The sequence below is a fragment of the Trachypithecus francoisi genome, unplaced genomic scaffold (assembly GCF_009764315.1).
Source record: "Trachypithecus francoisi isolate TF-2019V2 unplaced genomic scaffold, Tfra_2.0 Lachesis_group0, whole genome shotgun sequence".
Classification (NCBI taxonomy): domain Eukaryota; kingdom Metazoa; phylum Chordata; class Mammalia; order Primates; family Cercopithecidae; genus Trachypithecus; species Trachypithecus francoisi.
In genome coordinates this window covers 56,835,825-56,854,798 of record NW_022681453.1, presented here as the reverse complement: position 1 = coordinate 56,854,798, position 18,974 = coordinate 56,835,825, and the positions used below count along the sequence as shown (strand labels likewise).

General features: G+C 52.0%; 1 protein-coding gene across 1 annotated transcript in view; it reads right to left on the bottom strand.

The window, feature by feature from the left end:
* Positions 1–18,974, bottom strand: part of CAND2 (cullin associated and neddylation dissociated 2 (putative)) — a 39,018-nt gene that overhangs the window by 8,182 nt on the left and 11,862 nt on the right. Inside the window, exons 5-13 of the mRNA XM_033210748.1 lie at positions 17,967–18,232; positions 15,081–15,186; positions 14,787–14,929; positions 12,746–13,038; positions 12,176–12,317; positions 10,308–11,810; positions 7,999–8,094; positions 2,757–2,926; positions 824–988 (exon numbers count right to left, since the gene is read on the bottom strand). Coding sequence (XP_033066639.1) covers positions 824–988; positions 2,757–2,926; positions 7,999–8,094; positions 10,308–11,810; positions 12,176–12,317; positions 12,746–13,038; positions 14,787–14,929; positions 15,081–15,186; positions 17,967–18,232 — 2,884 coding nt within the window. The remainder of the gene's footprint in view (positions 1–823; positions 989–2,756; positions 2,927–7,998; positions 8,095–10,307; positions 11,811–12,175; positions 12,318–12,745; positions 13,039–14,786; positions 14,930–15,080; positions 15,187–17,966; positions 18,233–18,974) is intronic.

Genomic DNA, 18,974 nt, shown 5'->3' with positions numbered 1-18,974 from the left:
GAGGTGGCGGGCGCCTGTAGTCCCAGCTACTCGGGAGGCTGAGGCAGGAGAATGGCGTGAACCCGGGAGGCGGAGCTTGCAGTGAGCTGAGATCTGGCCACTGCACTCCAGCCTGGGCGACAGAGCGAGACTCTGTCTCAAAAAAAAAAAAAAAAAAAATTTTAAATGATATAGAAAGATATAAAATGAAGAAACTGAAGTCTCCGCACTGTTCCACCAGCCCCAGCCTCATTCTCTCTGGTAAGAAAATGGCCCTGACTTCTGGAACTAGCTCTTGCCACTCAACAGTGGGGCTTGGAGCTCTTTCAGGTCACAGCGTGAAAAGATGCAGCCCGCTCCTCAATGCTGCTAGTATTCCACAGCTCAAAGTGCCCTGCTGGGTCAAAAGTTTCATCTGGGAATTAATTAATTAATTTATTTATTTTATTTTGAGACTCACTCTGTTGCCCAGGGTCTCACTCTGTTGCCCAGGTTGGAGTGTAGTGGTGCGATCACGTTTCACTGCAGCCTCAACCTCCTGGGCTCAAGCCATCCTCCTGCCTCAGCCTTCCAAAGTGCTAGGATTACAGGCATGAGCCACCACACCTGGACAATTTTTTTTTTTCTGGTTGCTGCCAAACCATCCTCCAAAGAGCCTGCCCAGTGTAGACTCCCACCAAAGGTATCTGAGGCACAGGTTCCTTTTCTTATCAGAAAACAACAATGCAGCTATCTTCACTGGGTGCCTGGAGTAGCGAGCAAGGACAAATAAGCATGGCCCCAGTGGTGCCTGACTATCACTTGGTACAGGGGCACATAGAACTGGCAGGGGGCTTGGTCTTACCCGGATGTCGTAGTGGTCCTTCAGCCCGTCCTCCACATGGTTCAGGAACTCGCAGATATCCAGCTGGCCCAGGCAGCTCTCAAGCAGTGAATACATGCACTCAAAGGCCGCCTTCCGCACGTCCAGCCCATCGTCCACTGTATGTTTAAAGGGACCCATTTCCACCTGCAGGAAGGATGAAGGTTGGGGATATGGCCCCAGGGTGTAAGGACACCTCTTCTAGTTTCTGCTATAAACCCCACATCTCTATTCCACACTGCACGCCGGCCCCAAATCATGCCTTATACTCTCAAGTCTCCATGCCTTTGCTCAACCTGCAGTATCCTTTCCCCTTGGTGATAATAGTGGCAATAAGAACAATTATTCTTATAATCCACTGAGCAGGCACTGTCTGAGTGGTAGGCACTGTACTGAGTGCTTGATGGATGACGTTTCATTCAAGCATCACAAATGCCATCAGAAGTAAATGTTACTGGCCAGTTACGGTGGCTCACGCCTGTAATCCCAACATTTTAGGAGGCCAAGGCAGGCGGATCACGAGGTCAGGAGATTGAGGCTATCCTGGCTAACATGGTGAACCTCATCTCTACTAAAAATACAAAAAATCAGCCGGGCGTGGTGGCACATGCCTGTAGTCCCAGCTACTCAGGTGGCTGAGGCAGGAGAATTCTTGAACCAGGGAGGCGGAGGTTGCAGTGAGCTGAGATCGTGCCACTGCACTCCAGCCTGGGTGACAGAGCAAGACTCCATCTCAAAAATAAATATTATTGATCCCATTTAACAGATGAGGAAACTGAGTTGGGCAGGTTAATTAACTGAGTTGGACAGGTTAAGGATATACTGCTTGTAAGTGGCTGAACTGGAATTTAAAATCCAGGTAGGTTGGGCATGATGGCTGTCCTCCCAGCACTTTGGGAGGCTGAGGCAGGAGGAATTTGAGACCAGTCTGGGCAACATGGTGAAACCCCATCTCTACAAAAAAAATACAAAAAATTAGCTAGGTGTGGTGGTACACGCCTGTAGTCCCAGCTACTCAGGAGGCTGAGGTGGGAGGATCACTTGGGCCCAGGAGGTCGAGGCTGCAGTGAGCTGTGACTGTGCCACTGTACTCCAGCCTAGGTGACACAGCAAGACCCTGTCTCAAAAAAACAACAAAAAAGACACCCAGGCCTTTCTGAAGCTTTCAACCATGAAGCCCTGTTTTAATGGTAAACACCTTTTCACCCTTCAAAGCCCAGCTTAAAGGGCCTCAATGCTGCTAGTATTCCATAGCTGAAACTTATTAAATCACCTTTAACCTTTGCCCCTTGAATCCTTACTTTACCAGGTGGGCTCTAAGTTAAATGCATTCTTGGTGTATGATGGGATTATGTCACAATAGGTCCATCATAAGTTGGTTTCCAGATGCAATCCCATCATAAGGTGAGGAGCCTGCTGAATGCTACTGCTTTTGCACCATTGTAAAGTTGAACCATTGTAAGGAGGGGGCTGTCTGTAATCAGCAGACTGGGCATCTCTCTCCTTTAGGGGGCCATGATGAGCTCCTTGGTGGCAGAAACCAAATCAAGTTCAACCCTAAGTCCTGGCACTTGGGCTCAGTGCAGATGCTCAGTGAACACCTGCCAAACGTCAACATTTACTGGGCGCTGGTTGTGCACCTGCGGTGGTACTAAACACTTACAGGACCTCACTCACCGAATTGCCACAGCAACCCTACGATGCAGACACAGTTAGCACCCTCATGTGCTCACGAAGAGTAACTGAGGCTCAGAGATGATCAGGTTGCCCTGGCTGGGGTCACACAGCTGGGAGTCAGGGCAGGACTTGACCCAAGGCATGTGGCCCCAGCACCTGCTCTGATGAGATAATAATGCCCTACCAGTGAGGCATGAGAGGTGGCATCACCCCCAGCTTCCCCAGCTCTGCTCCACACCTCTCGGATGAGGTCCCGGCGGATCTTTGTCTCCTGGTAGAGGAGGGGCAGGATGTCATCCAGCAGGTCCCGGACTAGCGAGGGCTTGTTGTGCACAGCTGAGTTGAAGAAAGCCAGAGTCGCACGGCGCACATTCAGATCTGGGTCCTGCAGGCTCTCCATGAACTCTCCTGGCAGAAGAACATGAGGGGTGCGGGGGATACATAGCCACAGCACAAAGTCACCCCCCTCACCGCCCTGGCCATCAGGTTACTGTGCATGTGCAGAACTGGCTGAATGGGGGTAAGCTGGGAGTGGTGAACATGCACTTTGTGCCAGGCACAGACAACCCTTCAAAGACCAGATAAGAATGTGGGCTCGAGGCTGACCTGGCTTCCATTCCAGCTCTACTAATTAACTGTGGGGCCTTGGAGAGCCTCAATGTCCTCATCTGTAAAATGGGAGTCATAATAGAACCTATGCTATAGGACTGTTTTTACAATTTAAAATGTGGTGCCTCAGCATTATCTTGAAAAAAAAAAAGAAAAATTTTAATGTGGTAATGCATTGAAGGCACATAGCAGAGTGCCTGGCACAGAGGATGAACTCTGTGAATGTTAACTTGATATTGCAGGTGAGGTTCTTAAAGATCAGAGCGGTCAAGTCACCAGCACTTCTCAGGATACTCCTTTTTGTACAGTGCTATGTTTTTGTTTTGTTTATGAGACAGAGTCTAACTCTCTTGCCCAGGCTGGAGTGCAGTGGTGTGATCTCGGCTCACCGCAACCTCCACCTCTCAGGTTCATGTGATTCTCCCACCTCAGCCTGCCAAGTACTTTGGGATTACAGGCATGCACCACCATGCCCGGCTAATTTTTGTATTTTTAGTAGAGACGGGGTTTCACCATGTTGGCCAGGCTGGTCTCAAACTCCTTACCTCAAGTGATCCACCCACCTTGGCCACCCAAATTGCTGAGATTACAGGCATAAGCCGCTGTGCCCAGACTTGTACAGTGCTATGATTTGAATGTGCCCACCAAAACTCATGTTGAAACTTAATTGCCATGGTAATAGTATCGAGAGGTGATTAGGTCGTGAAGGTGAAGCCCTGAGGCATGGATTAATGCCGTCACTACAGGAGTGGGTCAATTTTCATGGGAGGGAGCTCCTGTTAAAGGAGAAGCTCAGCCCCCATCTCGTCTCTCTGTCTCCCATACTCACTTCTGCCCTCCCTTCCACCATGGGATGGCCCTCACCAGATGCTGGTGCCATGTTCTTGGACCTCCCAGTCTCCACAACTGTGAGGAATAAATTTCTCTTCTTTATAAATTACCCAATCTGTAGTATTCTGCTATAGTAACAGAAAAGGGACTATAATATAGAGTTTAAACTTAAAAAAATTTTATTATCATTATACTTTAAGTTCTAGGGTACATGTGCACAACATGCAGGTTTGTTACATAGGTATACATGTGCCATGTTGGTTTGGGAAAAAAAATTTTTTTAGAGATGGGGGGGTCTCACTATGGTGCCCAGACTGGTCTCGAACTCCTGGACTCAAGTGATCCTCCTGCCTCAGCCTCCCAAAGTGCTAGGATTACAGGCATGAGCCACTATGCCCAGCCATTATAGTTGAAACACTTTAGAATTGTTAATGTTTTATATACTTTAAAAGAAAGAAAATCAAAGATGGGGGAATCCCTAAATATAAAACCAAAATGCAAAAAACTGTATTTATTTATTTATTTGTTTGTTTGTTTGAATCAAAAAGACAGTCTCATTCTGTTGCCCAGGATGGAGTACAGTGGCACAATCTAGGCTCACTGCAACCTCTGTCTCCCGGATTCAAGCAATTCTCATGCCTCAACCTCCCAGGTAGCTGGGATTACAGGCGTGTGCCACCACACCCGGCTTTTTGTTGTTGTTGTTGAGACAGAGTCTCCCTCTGTCGCCCAGGCTAGAGTGCAGTGGCGCGATCTCAGCTCACTGTAAGCTCCGCCTCCCAGGTTCACGCCATTCTCCTGCCTCAGCCTCCCGAGTAGCTGGGACTACAGGCGCCCGCCACCACACCCGGCTAATTTTTTGTATTTTTAGTAGAGACAAGGTTTCACCATGTTAGCCAGGATGGTCTCAATCTCCTGACCTCGTGATCCACCCACCTTGGCCTCCCAAAGTGCTGGGATTACAGGCGTGAGCCACCATGCCTGGCCCACACCCGGCTAATTTTTATATTTTTTGGTAGAGATGGGGTTTTGCCAGGCTGGTCTCTAACTCCTGACCTCAGGTGATCCTCCTGCCTCAGCCTCCCAAAGTGCTGGGATTACAGGAGTGAACCACCGTACCCGTCCTCAAAAACAAACAAACAAACAAAACTGTATTTAAAATGATCCACGTAACCACCCAGGTTATGAAGGAGAAAACAAACCAAGCCACTTTGAGTATTTTGACTAGCTGCCCTCTAGCGGAAGACAAAAAAACTACCCATGAATATTAATTTTCACAGAGATAAGAGTCAGCAATTCTCAGACTACTTTCTGTGTATTTCAGGATTAAGAAAATAAATATCTTGTAGATAATGGGAGCTGGGTTTCTTACTGTAAGAGAAAGGAGTTACAGATATGGAAAGGGGGCTAGACTGCAATAGGAAGCAGCTATGAACTCAAGGTTTTCAAGATAGGTGGGTAGGTAGGTAGAAGACAGGGAGGAGAAAGACAGAAAGAGAGGCAGGGAGGGAAAGAAGGAGGGACAAAGAAAGATGTGCATGAATGTGCATCTGGAAGCACAGATATACATGTGCATGTTTGTGTCTCTGCATAGAGACGTGCATTTTCTAGTTCTGTCTGCTGAGAGGGCCTAGAAGCAATGAGGCCCCAATAGCAATAGGCTCATCTAGTGTCCAGATCTTGGATTCTAAATACCATTCTCCACTAAAATAAATCAGGACTCCTTGGAGAAATGGCTGATTCCAGGACTGGTGCAGAAAAGGTTTGCGATGAATCTGGAGCATCTCATCGTGCCAAAAGCAAGGATACACTTAAGAGAATGATGGAGGCTGGGCACGGGGGCTCACATCTAGAATCCCAGCACTTTGGGAGGCCAAGGTGAGTGGATCACTTAAGCCTAGGAGTTCAAGACCAGCCTGGGCAACACAACAAAACCCTGTTTCTACAAAAAAAATTTTTAAAGTAGACAGGCGTGGTGGCTGGCGCACATCTGTAGTCCCAGCTACTCGGGAGGCTCAAGTGGGAGGATTGCTTGAGCCTGAGAAGCAAGGGTTGCAGTAAGGTATGACTGTGCCATTGCCTTCCGGCCTGGGTGACAGAGTGAGACTCTGTCTCTCAAAAAAAAAAAAAAAAAAAAAAAAAAGGAAACATGTCAATAGAAAATAGGAACCAGCTTGAAGCGCTCCCAATGGCCAAATCTGAGACAATCTTGAGCATCAAAATTAAAGACAGTAATAGGTTATAACCCACAGAATGAAGTAGGAAGAGGCCATGAGTCTAATGACAAATAAATTTATGAATAAATAAATAAATAAATGCAAGAGAAGAAAAAGTTCTTCCAGACAGTAGAATGCAAACCTATAACTATGGAAAGAATAATGGAACTAGAAAGTCACCATTTGGCAAATATCACAGTAATCATTGACTCAGGCAAGACACAACCGTGGATGCTAAACCTAGTGGGCAAAAAATTGATGAGAACAAGGATGTTTATATAAAATACTTATTTTATGTACTCAAAAATTCGTATTCATTCCAAAGGAAAAAAGAGAAACTTTAGAGTAGACAGAAACCCTGGCAGTATCCATCTGAACTGGGTGATCAAAGTTACCATCACCAGTCAGGGGACAAGCCACCTCCATGTGCCCCTGATGTGATACACTGGGAAGGGCAGGAAGGCTCCCAGCAGAACAGGATGCAAGCTCAGAGCCAGCAGCCTCTTCTGGGCCCCTTTCAATGGTGCCGCATTGGCTCCCAGGTTCCCCATTCTCTGTGAGAACACAGCTGTGGGGAACTGGTAAGACCCGAGTTCACATCCCCGCTCTGAGTTCGTTTCCTCACATGTAAAATGGGGCCAGTCCTACACACCACGCAGGAAGCTGTGAGCACCACTGTGATGAGGTATATTAAAGGGTCCGATGTGGTACGTGACACACAGTGAGAGCTCAAAAACCAGTTCAAATGTTCTAAAGCAAACAGGAACCCCAGGTGAAATCGCTGGTGGTGCCCATCAAGGGCAGCTCCCTCATGATGGAGGAAATCAGGCTGGGGGGGTGGGGCACGTGCCCACTGCACTAGGGCAAGGGACAAAGTTGCTGCCGATGACATTGCTAGAACTTCTGCACATGTTCTCCAGTGCAGAACGTGGTCACATCTGCTGACCCCTTGGTCTCACACAACAGGCCCCTGGCAGATGAGCATCAACACTTTTTTTTTTCTTTAGTGGTGGCAATCTCCCACTGCCACCATGCCTAATTTTTTTTTTTTTTTTGAGAGAGAGTCTTGCTCTGTCACCCAGGCTGGAGTGCAGTCGTACAATCTCTGCTCACTGCAACTTTTGCCTCCTGGGTTCAAGTGATTCTCCTGCCTCAGCCTCCAGAGTAGCTGGGATTACAGGTGCCCGCCATCACGCCTGGCTCATTTTTGTATTTTTAGTAGAGACGGGGTTTCACCATGTTGGCCAGGCTGGTCTTGAACTCCTGATCTCAGGTGATCCACTTGGCCTCCCAAAGTGTTGGGAGGTCTCAGTTCCTCTCCTCACAGTGAAGGCTGCTTGGGCTCCTCAGGCCAGAAGATCCCTCAGACAGAGGCGATCTAGTGGGCAGGGTGGCAGGGGGAGCACTATTCCCTGCCCCACTTTAGGGCCCACAAAAGCTAAGGCATGTGAGAGGCTGGTGGTTTTCCATTCCCAAGAGTCTATATGTTTATGAAGCATCTTCTCCCTCAGTTGCCCATGGGCCCCCAGGACAATTCTAGAAGATGCAGATAATAAGAGTTTCTCACGTCCATTTGACAGATGAGGAAAGCAAGGCTTAGAGGTGTGGTGGACATGCCAGGCCCACCCATGATTTAGTGGCAGTAGGGAGGCAGGGATGTGAACCCAGGCCTTTTAACTGGAGGGCCAGGCCCTGCTGCCCATCATGGGCATGCCTCCCGGGTCTCCCACTGCCCTTGGCTATTGGGTAGGAAACATCAGCCCAAGCTCAAGGACTGGTTGGGGGCACTGAACAAGGTGGGGGAGGCAGCAGGGAGGTGCTCACCGATGAAGCTCTTCAGGAGGGGGTCAATGGGATGGGGCTGGTCTGAGATAAGGAACTTGACCGCTGTGATGACGGTGCTCCGGGTGTGTGGCCGACCTGCAGAACAAGAAGAGGTGGAGGTGAGTCAGTGAGGGGCAGGGGGCAAACCTGGATGCTTACAGGTCAGAAGGTGCTGAGGCTCCTCCCCCTGCTTCCCTGGAAGACAGACCTGTACCCCCTCCCCATCTCTGGGAAAGTGGATTCTACCATTTCCCTTGGCAGCCTTGAATCTCCCCTCAATCCTCCATGCTGCAGCTGAAACAGTAGGACTGCCAGTGCTTAGGTAACCACACCACAGGTTGCAAACACGGAACCGATAACCAACACAGGAACTGCTCCGACAAAGACTTTCCCTCAGGCCTTGGGATTTTTCAGACATGTTATCTCAATGAGTCCTAACAATGATCCTATTAATTAATAATGATAAAATAGTATTAAAATCACCAATAAAAATAATCTCTTTGACACATGAGAAAAGAGAGACTCAGAGAGGATAAGTTCATGTCTAAGGCCACACAGCAGATCCAGAATTCCTGGCTGGGCCCTTCCTCCTGGGCCTGCGTTCTGGCTGGTGGTCAGGGGGGCCTAACAGAACTCTGATCATCTCCAGGCTCGGTCATGGAGAGCTCGCTTACTTGTGCTCTGCTGCTTGCTTTCTGAGTAGAGAAGCCGAATAAAGAGGGGGAGGACATTCCCTTAATGAAAGAAACAAATGGGTGGATGCTCCACCTGCCTGAACCTCTCCTCAGTGGCTTGCCCCCCTTGCTCCCCACCCAACCCCCAGCACACTGCAGCGAGCGGGCTAAGGTGCTTCCACTACACAGGCTTTACGTTCAGCCTCAAGGAAACGTTTACCAATTGGTGCTAAGGCATGAATGAATGGAAGTTATTGAACTCAGACTTTTAGCTTTTACCTCTTTCTCTTGCCAGCCTGACTGGCTCCCAGGAAGATTTAGGGTGGCTGATGAAGACAGGCACAAGAGAGTAAGATTAAGTGAACTGAAAACAAGAACAAGGCCAAGGACGACTGAAGGCAGGGAGGTGAGGAGACTAGAAGGAAGACGTACAGACAGCATCAGTTAGGAAGTTCCAGGAACCTACTAGAAGCAGGCCACTCATCTGGCTCTAAGCTTCCCAGCAGTTGGTGGTAAAAAGGAAATGTGACCAGGTGGCTGGTTCAACAGAATACGTGGGACAGAAACAAATAGGTGTTTAGGCAAAGCAGGGCTCCTCTGCATCTTAAGACTCTCGTCTGTCAAGGTTCTTTGTGTGATGTAATAGATAGTGTTCTCAACAATGTTCTTCCATCTACAGTCATGAGGCCAGACAACTGCTTCTTATGAACCCAGCAACCCAAGAAAGCCTTAACTGAAATCACTAACATACCTAGTAACAGCAGCAGCTCTCAACTTACTCAGTATTAACTACTGTAGGTACCACACAGCGTACCAAACACTGTACCTGTGTTCTGTCAACCAGAGCATCCACTGGTTCCGTAAGGGGCCAGCTGGCCAGCTTGAAGCCCACTGGCCTTTCATTCTGGGGACTCTCCCTTTCCTAGAAGCCCCACGACCCCACCTGCCTGCTTTCCACCTCCTGAAGCTAAGATACCTGGTGTGCCAAAACGTGACAAACCAAAACGCCTGCCCCTCCTGGTTTTTGCCCAGCCCTCCCCAAGCCTCAGGGGCATGTCAGCCTGTCCCAGTCCATACTGACATCTGCTCATAGCTCAGGCTAGCTAAAAAGAGCTGACCCTCCGCAGGTTGCAGTCTATGGCTACTCAGAAAACTGTTTTTGTTGACCTCTGTGTGCAGCACTAAGCTACTGTCCACATCAAGGATTATGAAGTTGGCATCATGAGTTTTTTGGTTTTTTGTTTTTTTTTTGTAGAGGCAGGGTCTCATCATGTTGCCCAGGCTGGTCTCAAACTCCTAGGCTCAAGTGATCCACCCACCTCAGCCTCCCAAAGTGCTGGGATTACAGACATGTGCCACCATGCCTAGTCAACATCATGCGATTTTTAAGTGTATTTGTGGTAGGGACCTATCAAGGACTCTGTCCCTTCTATCCCACAGTCCCATAGAAGGAAGCCTTTAAGTCTCAGGTATCACTGTGTGTTCCTCTGTAGCTTCCTTGCCTCTGTCGCATAGATACCATGATTCTTGTACCCAATGACTTGAAATAGCTCACTCTGCCCCAGCTGCTTGGATGCTCAGTGGCAAACTGCCCACCTCCGCGCTGGGTTGCCTTGCCCACACCTGTGTGCCTACCTGCAGCAAGCTGCTTCCGGAAGCGGGGCAGAAGGAACGAAGGGTTCACAAGGACCAGCTTCCCAATGCACTCGGCCACCACCCCCCGGGTACCCTCCTCGGCACCCTCGCAGCGCCGGAACAGCAGGGCCCAGATGTCCTCAGTGTAGGGCTTCAGGCTGTCAGGCTGGGCGGCCCCCAGGGCCTCCCTAAGTGAGTGCAGCAGCAGGTACTGTCGTCGGGGCTCAGCCTCGATCTGCTCCAGCAGGAAGGGCAGGAAGTCGGGCAGGCTGCCAGCACCCATGCGGCCCAGTGCATAGGAGGCCGCAGCCCTCACGTCCTCACTGGATGACCCCAAGGCTTCCAGGAGCACTGCCTTCAGCTCCCGCTGGGGGCCTGGCCCAGCCACCTGACCCACCTCAGCCAGCGACAGGAATGCCAGGACTTTGACCCCTGTGCTGGAGTGGGGCGACCTGGCATCGCAGACCAGATGGTTGGCTGTGCTTGCCGCCTCTTGGGGACAGGCAGCTGAGAGAGCTGCCACACACCGGGCCAATGAGTGGAACACCTGCTTGTGCAGGCCAGGCCCACCGTCCACAGCCTGCTCATAAACAGGAGCAGTGAGCAGGCTGATGAGTTTGGCATAGTCCACACACGGGGGACGGGTCCCCACCAGGGCCTGCAGGAAGCCTTCAGTGGCTGCCAGAACCCCGGCTGGCAAAAGGGGCGAACGCAGCAGCCGCAGCAGCTCTGAGAGCACAGGGCCACTGACCTCTACCAAAGAGGCTGGCTGGGCTTGGGTCACTGTGGCAAGGAAGTCCACAGCCAGCTGGGCCACATGCATGTCACTCTCGTTGACCAGGGCAGGCAGCTCAGCCAGCACAGCCTGCACGGCAGACGGTGGGAGGCTGAGGCCCTGGCTCTGGGCCAGGGCATCCAGGGCTGCCAGTGTGGCCAGTCGCAAAGCCCGCTGATTCTTCCGCAGGAATGAGGCCAGAATGGGCAGTGCCTCGGCTAGGATGGGCTGTAGATCAAGCTGCAGTGGGGACACAGCCACCAGCGTAAGCGCCTTGACGGCGGGCAGCCGGGTGATCTCATTCCGCAGGCGGTCCAGGAGGAGCAGTAATATAGGCTCCAGCTCATCCCCAAGCCGGTCACCCAGGTGGCCTACAAGGTGGCCCATGCAGGAAATGGCCCGCTCCTTCACCTCCTGGTCCAGGTCAGTGGCACGGAGTCGCGCCAGGGTAACCACAGACATCTCTCCAACATACGGCTCAGGATCCAGTATCCGAGGCCTGTCCAGCGGCCACAGGGCCTGCACCAACTCCTGTAGCACCACCAGGGCCTCGGCTGCAATCTTATAGAAAGGGTCAGCCACACAGGCCATCACAGGTGGCAAGAAGGTGGGCAAGTGTGGGTGGAAGGCCTCAGCTGGTTCGGTGCCCAGCAGCCCCTGCAGAAAGGCCAGGGCATCCATCCGGATGGTGGAGGAGCTGGAGTGGTCGGCCAGCGAGAAGATGATGCCTGTAGGGTGAGTGCAAGGGTTATGAGGCCACCGCCTCTGATGCAACGCGGCCCTCCCTGGAAGCAAGGCTGGGGTACCTACAGGTGCCTGAGCTGGACTGAAGCACCTAAACTCTTCTACAGAAGTTTCCAAGAAGTCAGCGCTGACCAGTGGCCAGGGTTGAGGGAAACATGTCCAGGGAACTCATTGGAACCAGCCTTGTTCTCACTGCTGGTAGTGGGAGGCCACTGGAGACTCTTGACCAGGGACTGAGCCTGGGACTGGGTCCCAGACTCTCTCAGAAATTGGAGGCTCAACTCAGGGGTGGGGTCTGGGTTCTGGAAGTGGCCCAGAACAGCAGATACCTGGTTGCAGTCCAGCCTACCTGATACCAGCACAGGCATGTGCTCAGCCAGGCTGCCGGGGAGGACGCCTGCCAGCTCGGTGAGGAGGCTGAAGCATCCCTGGCGCACTCTGATGCTCCGATCTTTAAGCTGCCGCTGCAGGGCCTTGACCACAAGGGGCACCTGTGGACAGGAGGGGGAAGTCAAGGTCAGGGACCACCAGAGAAACCTCCCAGGCTGCCCACTACCAGGAGGCTTTGCCAGACATCCCCAGGGAGGATGTCGGCATCAAGGTATCTCCCAAGCACTCATCCTTCACTCTGTGCCAGGCTTTTGGTGACTGCACACAGACCCTTGGAGGGTAGGCATATTTCCCACATCCATTTTACAGGTACAGAGAGACCAAGCAACTTGCTCAAGGTCACCCAGGCAGGTTGGCTGTCACTACCGCACTCCAGAAGCCTGGCTGGCTCTCATCCCCCACCCCGGGGACCCCTTCCCTTCCACAGCTGGGTGTTCTCCCCAGGTGAGTTTCCAAGTCCAGGGACACTAACAGTGAGTGGCTGGGTGGGCAAATTGGGGGTAAGGGGTGGAGGTGAAGGCACACCCACCTGTCCACGTAGCATGTGGAGGTTGCTGCCGGTCTGGGTGGGTTCCTCCATGGCCTCCAGCCACCCCTTTGGAGGCCGCGTTTGCCGCAGCAGTACCATGTAAGCGGTGAATACATCAGCCTTGACATTCTCCTCGCGTTCTTTGAAGCGGCGGATGAGCACAGGTGCCAGGGTGCAGTGGAAATCAGGCAGCAGGTCAGGCCGCGAGCTGATCAAGGCTGCGATGCACTTGGCAGCTGCCCGGCGCACCTTCCAGCTCATGTCATCATCATCGCTGTACTCATCCTCACTCTCTGGGGCAGGAACAAGACACACGTGGAACCCTCGTCTCCCAGGACAGGTCTGCGGCTCGGGGGAGAAGGGATGGGGAGGAGAGGAAGCCGGGCACTGTGCTTCACCTTTTGCTGATCAGCTTTTATAGATACCCTATGGGGAACGTTCCCTACCTTTTAACGGGCATCTACTGTGTGCTACAGATGGGGCTAAGTGTGTCAAACCCATAATCTTATTTTAGCTTCATGATGACCTTTTGAGACAGGGATTATTTCCCCATTATAGAGGTGAGGAAATTGGGGTTTAGAGAGAGGAAATGGATTGCTCCAAGTTAAGGAAATACTTGGAGTTAAACTAGAGTCCTCCCTGCCTCCAGACCCTTAATTGTCTGGACTGTACCAGGGAAAAAACAGACTTCCAAGTCGTCGTGTAGACTTGAAGAATCAATTTGGGGCACGAAACTCATCTTTTGGCATCAGGTTTCGCTATGTGATGCTTCGTTTACTGGGACTCCAGAAGGGAGAAGGGACAGAGCCTCCCTTTGGCCTCTTCTCTCGCCTGATCTCTGCCTCTCAAGGGTCCCGATTTCAAAGGCTTCCAGGCAGGACTAATAAAGAGGAAATGCTGGGTTTGTGTGGCTTTCTACCCCACAATCTCCCTGAAAGTCAAGGGCTCATGCAGTCTTTACCATCACCTCAGAAGTGAAGGTAGTGCCGAGCCCCATTTTACAGATGACAAGACTAAGGCTCAGAGGGGGTGAGACTCTCAGGGCACACAGCGAGAAACAGCAGAGCTGAGATTCAGGCCCACGAGGCCCAGCCCTATCACCTGGGGAGGCACTCGGGAGGCTCAGAGGAGGACAGTCTTGCCTGGGAGCGCCCCGAGGCACAGGCTCAGAGTCCAGCATGGCCTTGCCCATACCACTCTGTGGACCACTTGGACCCACAGGGTGGTGTCTGGGCAGCCACAGTGGGCCACAGCCACCGGGCAGCTCAGCAGCCATCCCCTCTGATGGACCACTGTCACCCCCACAGAAGGCCACCCATGAACACACATCTTTAGCTTCCTATTACTGACAAGTGTCCCACCTCCCTGGCTTGGCATTCAAGGCCCCCACATGCCTGTCCAATCTCATCTACCATCCCATCTTGCTCCAAGTACCCCATCAGGCTCTAAATCCATCGTCTCCATCTATGCCCTGCCTTCAGGCCTAGCGGCATCTCTGCCCTGGAAATCTATCTGAATGACAGACAGGACCAGAGGCACAGGAGGAAAGAAGCTATCAAGTCCACCCCCACTGAGATATCTCACTCCTCTGCCAGTGCCTGCCATTCCACCATCAGGGCTTTCCTCTGCTGGGTTAAAGACATTATCTCCCGAAAGCCATTCATAAAAGGGTACACAGTGGCAGTGCCGAGGTGGGGGAGTCTGACAAACCTGGCTCCAAGGCCCAGCTATGCCAATTCCTAGTTGTGTTATCTCAGGCCACTCTCTTCTCAGTATGTGTCCTTGTCTGCAACACGGGGTAATAATATCTGTTTTTCTGGGGTTATTGTGAGGAACACAACCAGCAAATGCTCAATAAATGACAGCAATGACTACTATCATTACTGTGGTCTATGCAGTCACAGCAGGTGGGACTGGAGCTTGAAGAAGAGCTGGCATCAGGACAGGGGCATCAAATGTGACCACTGTCTTTGGCTGGAGGATCCCAGGAAGGCTGTGCTCACCTCCACCCTCCAACCCCAACGATGGGCTATCCACCAACCTTGCTCACTGAATTCACTATCCTCTGTCTCCATCAGCTCCTCATCCTCATCACTGTCGTAGTTGTAGTTGGGGTCATGTTTTATGTACTGGAGGCAGAGGCTGGTCACGTTGGGCACGTGAGGGCCCATTTCCTTGGGGCACCTGTGGGGTAGGATGAGGAATGCTTTGCTGGATCCAGTCAGGATGGGAGTAGGGGGTAGGGCCCAACGGGAGTCCTGAAATTTTACTGCTTTGAGGCCAGCATCCCCACCAACTTCCCAAAGAAGTCCCCAGGCAATCCCACCATACATACTTCCTCAAGAAGGCCTCAAAAGCCTGGAGGCAGGACTCCCGGAGCTCATCATCATCCAGGTTGCAGAAATCCTCCACCAGGGGCACCAGGCGGTCCAGGTGAGCCCCTGCAGGGCCAGGTGGGTCACTGAACCCAAGCCAGACACTCTCATGGAGTTCCCCCAGCCCGCACCCACAGCCTTGCCACACCTATAGCCCTGACCACTGCAGATTCAACTCAGAGGTTTCATAGTTCAGGGTTCTAGCCCTGACTCTGCCACCCAACTGCTATGGGACTTTGGGCAGGTCACAACATTTCTTTGACCTTAGCTGATTTTCACAACAAGGATAACAATGCCTCCTGGGCAGAGATTTTGTGAAGAAAAATTATGTAAAGATAAATAGCTGGCTGGGCGCGGTGGCTCACGCCTGTAATCCCCGCACTTTGGGAGGCTGAGGCGGTCGGATCACAAGGTCAGGAGACTGAGACCACGGTGAAACCCCGTCTCTACTAAAAATACAAAAAATTAGCCAGGCGTGGTGGCGGGTGCCTATAGTCCCAGCTACTCAGGAGGCTGAGGCAGGAGAATGGTGTGAACCCAGGAGGCGGAGCTTGCAGTGAGCCGAGATTGCGCCACTGCACTACAGCCTGGGCTACAGAGCGAGACTCCGTCTCAAAAAAAAAAAGAAAAAGATAAAAAGCTTAGGCCAGGCGCGGTGGCTCATGCCTGTAATCCCAGCATTTTGGGAGTCCAAGGCAGGTGGATTACAAGGTCAGGAGATCGAGACCATCCTTGGCTAACACGGTGAAACCCTGTCTCTATTAAAAATACAAAAAATTAGCTGGGTGTGGTGGCACACACCTGTAGTCCCAGCTACTCAGGAGGCTGAGGCAGGAGGATTGCTTGAACCTGGGAGATGGAGGTTGCAGTGAGACAAGATAGCATCATTGTACTCCAGCCTGCGGGACACAGTGAGACTCTATCTCAAAAAAATAAATAAATAAAAATAAAAATAAATAGCTTAGGCTGGGCGCGGTGGCTCACACCTGTAAACCCAGCACTTTGGGAGGCTGAGGCAGATGGATCATCTGAGGTCAGGAGTTCGAGACCAGCTTGGCCAACATGGTGAAACTCCATCTCTACTAAAAATTCAAAAATTAGCTGCGTGTGGCGGTGCACCCCTATAATCCCAGCTATTTGGGAGACTGAGGCAGGAGAATCGCTTGAACCTGGGAGGTGGAGGTTACAGTGAGCAGAGATTGTGCCACTGCACTCCAGCCTGGGCAACAGAGCGAGACACAAGACTCAGTCTGAAAAAAAAAAAAAGTTAGAAAAGCTTAGTCCAAGGCTGGGCGCAGTGGCTCACCCCTGTAATCCTAGCACTTTGAGAGGCCTAGGCAGGCAGATCACGGGATCATGAGGTCAGGAGTTCAAGACCAACCTGGCCAACCAACAACGTGAAACCCCGTCTCTACTAAAATACGAAAACTAGCCAGGTATCAGTAGCGTGCACCTGTAGTCCTAGCTACTCTGGAGGCTGAGACAGGAGAATCGCTTGAATCTGGGAGGTGGAGGTTGCGGTGAGCCGCGATTGCACCACTGCACTCCAGCCTGGGCAACAGAGTGAGACTCCGTCTCAAAAAAATAAATAAATAAGTTTAGTCTAGGTTCTGCACAAGCAATCATTCGATAGGTAGTATCTGTTATCAAAACCATTATTCATGTCCTGGCCTAATTTCCTTCACTAGGTTGTAAGTCCCTGGATAGGAGAAATGGGAGGCAGGTACTGCCCTAATAGACCAGGCAAGAGGGGTTCCTGTTCCTGCCTGGTCTCTAGGTTTTAGAGCATCCCACTCATGCCCTTCTCCAGCCACATCCTTCCTCACAGTACAAGAAGAGACATGCTGACCTAGAGACCCCCAGCACTCCTAGACTCCATTCTGTCTGGGTGGGTATCTGGGGACCCCAGAGTTTCCCGCCCAATGGATCCTGACCCCTTGTCCGAGCCTGCACAGGCCTCTTCCCCGGGTCCATGCAACCAAGGATGGCTGAGGGCTGGCTGCTGTTTGGGAGAAATGGGACAGGGTGTGGCCATGTCAGCTGGGGTTGTCCCCATGTGTGCCTGCAAGGCCGCTTGCAGTGAGAGAGCCAGGGGTTAGGAGAGGCTGACCATAGGCCAGTTCTATCCAAACTGTCTTGGTATAGTCAGAATTCCAAGGTGTCTGAGGATACAGTCAAACCTGATTGCAGCTTTCCATTTCTAAAAAACTAATCTATAGTGACAGAAAGCAGACCAGTGGCTGGCTGGACAAGGCAGAGAGAGCTGGACTGCAAACGGACACAAGGAAGCTTTTGGGAGTGATGGAAATGTTTCACGGATATACACAAAGGTCAAAACACACTGAATTGTACACTTTAGTGCGGTTTATTGTATGCACATTAAATTGTTTCTTAAAAATTCAAACTTGGCTCACGGGCTGTTACTAAGGTATCTTTGTCAAAGTGGGAGAACAGAATATTGTCTAACAGTTTAGTGGCATGACTTAAAATTGTAATTACCAGGCAGTCCCCAGGTCTCAGAAGTGGTTGATCCAACCCCCTTCTCTGAACCATCTGCACTAGGCAGGAACTCAGGGCCCGCCCCGCACCTCTCAAGCCGTGCCCGGCCCCAACCTCTGCGTTCCAAGGGCTTCAGCCACACCAGCTAACCGAGGAAGCAGCGCGCCCCAGGCCCCACCCACCACGTCAGTCCAGGCCCCGCCCCATCCTCCCTACCAAGGAGGCGATCCACTCTTACACCCGCGCTGCACGGCGCCCCAAGCTCCACCCCCTTATCGAGTCATTGGCTCGCCCCTAAGCTCCGCCCAACATGCCATCCCAGGCCCTGCCCCTCCCCGCCCCCTTACCGAGGCGGTGGCCGGCCTGGCGGCCGACGCTGCCCAAACATTGGATCAAGGTGCGGATGGCAGCTGGGCTGGTGGGCGCCCGTGGGCCGGGTAGCCGGTCCAGTAGGTGGTCAGCGAGTTCCACGAAGAGGTCAGTGCTGCAGGCGGCCGCCAGGTGGCCAAGCGCTCCGACCGCCCGCTTGCGCACCGCCAGGCGCGGGCTGCTCAGCTGTGGCAGCAGACAGTGCAGGAGACTAGCGTGGAAGGCGCCCAGCGGGGCACCCAGCCTGGGGAACACGAGGGGGCATCAGGCCGGTCGCACCCCGCGGGCAGCCTGGGCCAGGCTCCGCCCCTCTCCCCATTCTCTCCCGGCCTCCTTCCCAGGATTATGGCAACTCAATGGTCCTTGCAAAAGAGGTGCCCTGCAACTGTGAGGAGGAATTATTTTAATTACTTTTGTTACATGAGAGAAAGCGGAGAGAGAAAGGTACTTCTCAGCAGTACAAAGCCTGGCTCCCAGACCAGGGAGAAGGACCTGATGGGGGAAGCATGGAGGATCGAGTAAGGCTGTCCCTATTTCTTGTAAGTCCAGGCCTTGCCTCAATACCAACCCCCTCTGTCCATCCTCCTCGCTGAGACCAGAGCAGTATAAAATCTACTTCAAACCTGGTCACTCCTCTGCTTAACTCCTTCCATGGCTCCCTAGTGCCTTTGGAGACGCTGAGCTCTGGGCTCAAGAGGCACCACCTGAGAATGGCTTCCGCACACACAGCACAGCCCCTGCCTGCCTCAGCAGCTTCTATCCACAACTTCAAACGAGGCCCGTGCATTTTCTGTCCCATAAACATCCTGAGACCTTTTCTCACTTTACACAAACACACTGACCTCACCCTCCCTTATTTCTATGCCCTACCCAACCCTCTCTCCTGGATTTCATTTGTCTATTCACCTGCTAAGTGACAGGGACTGTGCTGGAAGCCAGGGTGAACAAGACAGACTGTTCCCGGGACCTGCCCTCATGGAGTGTGT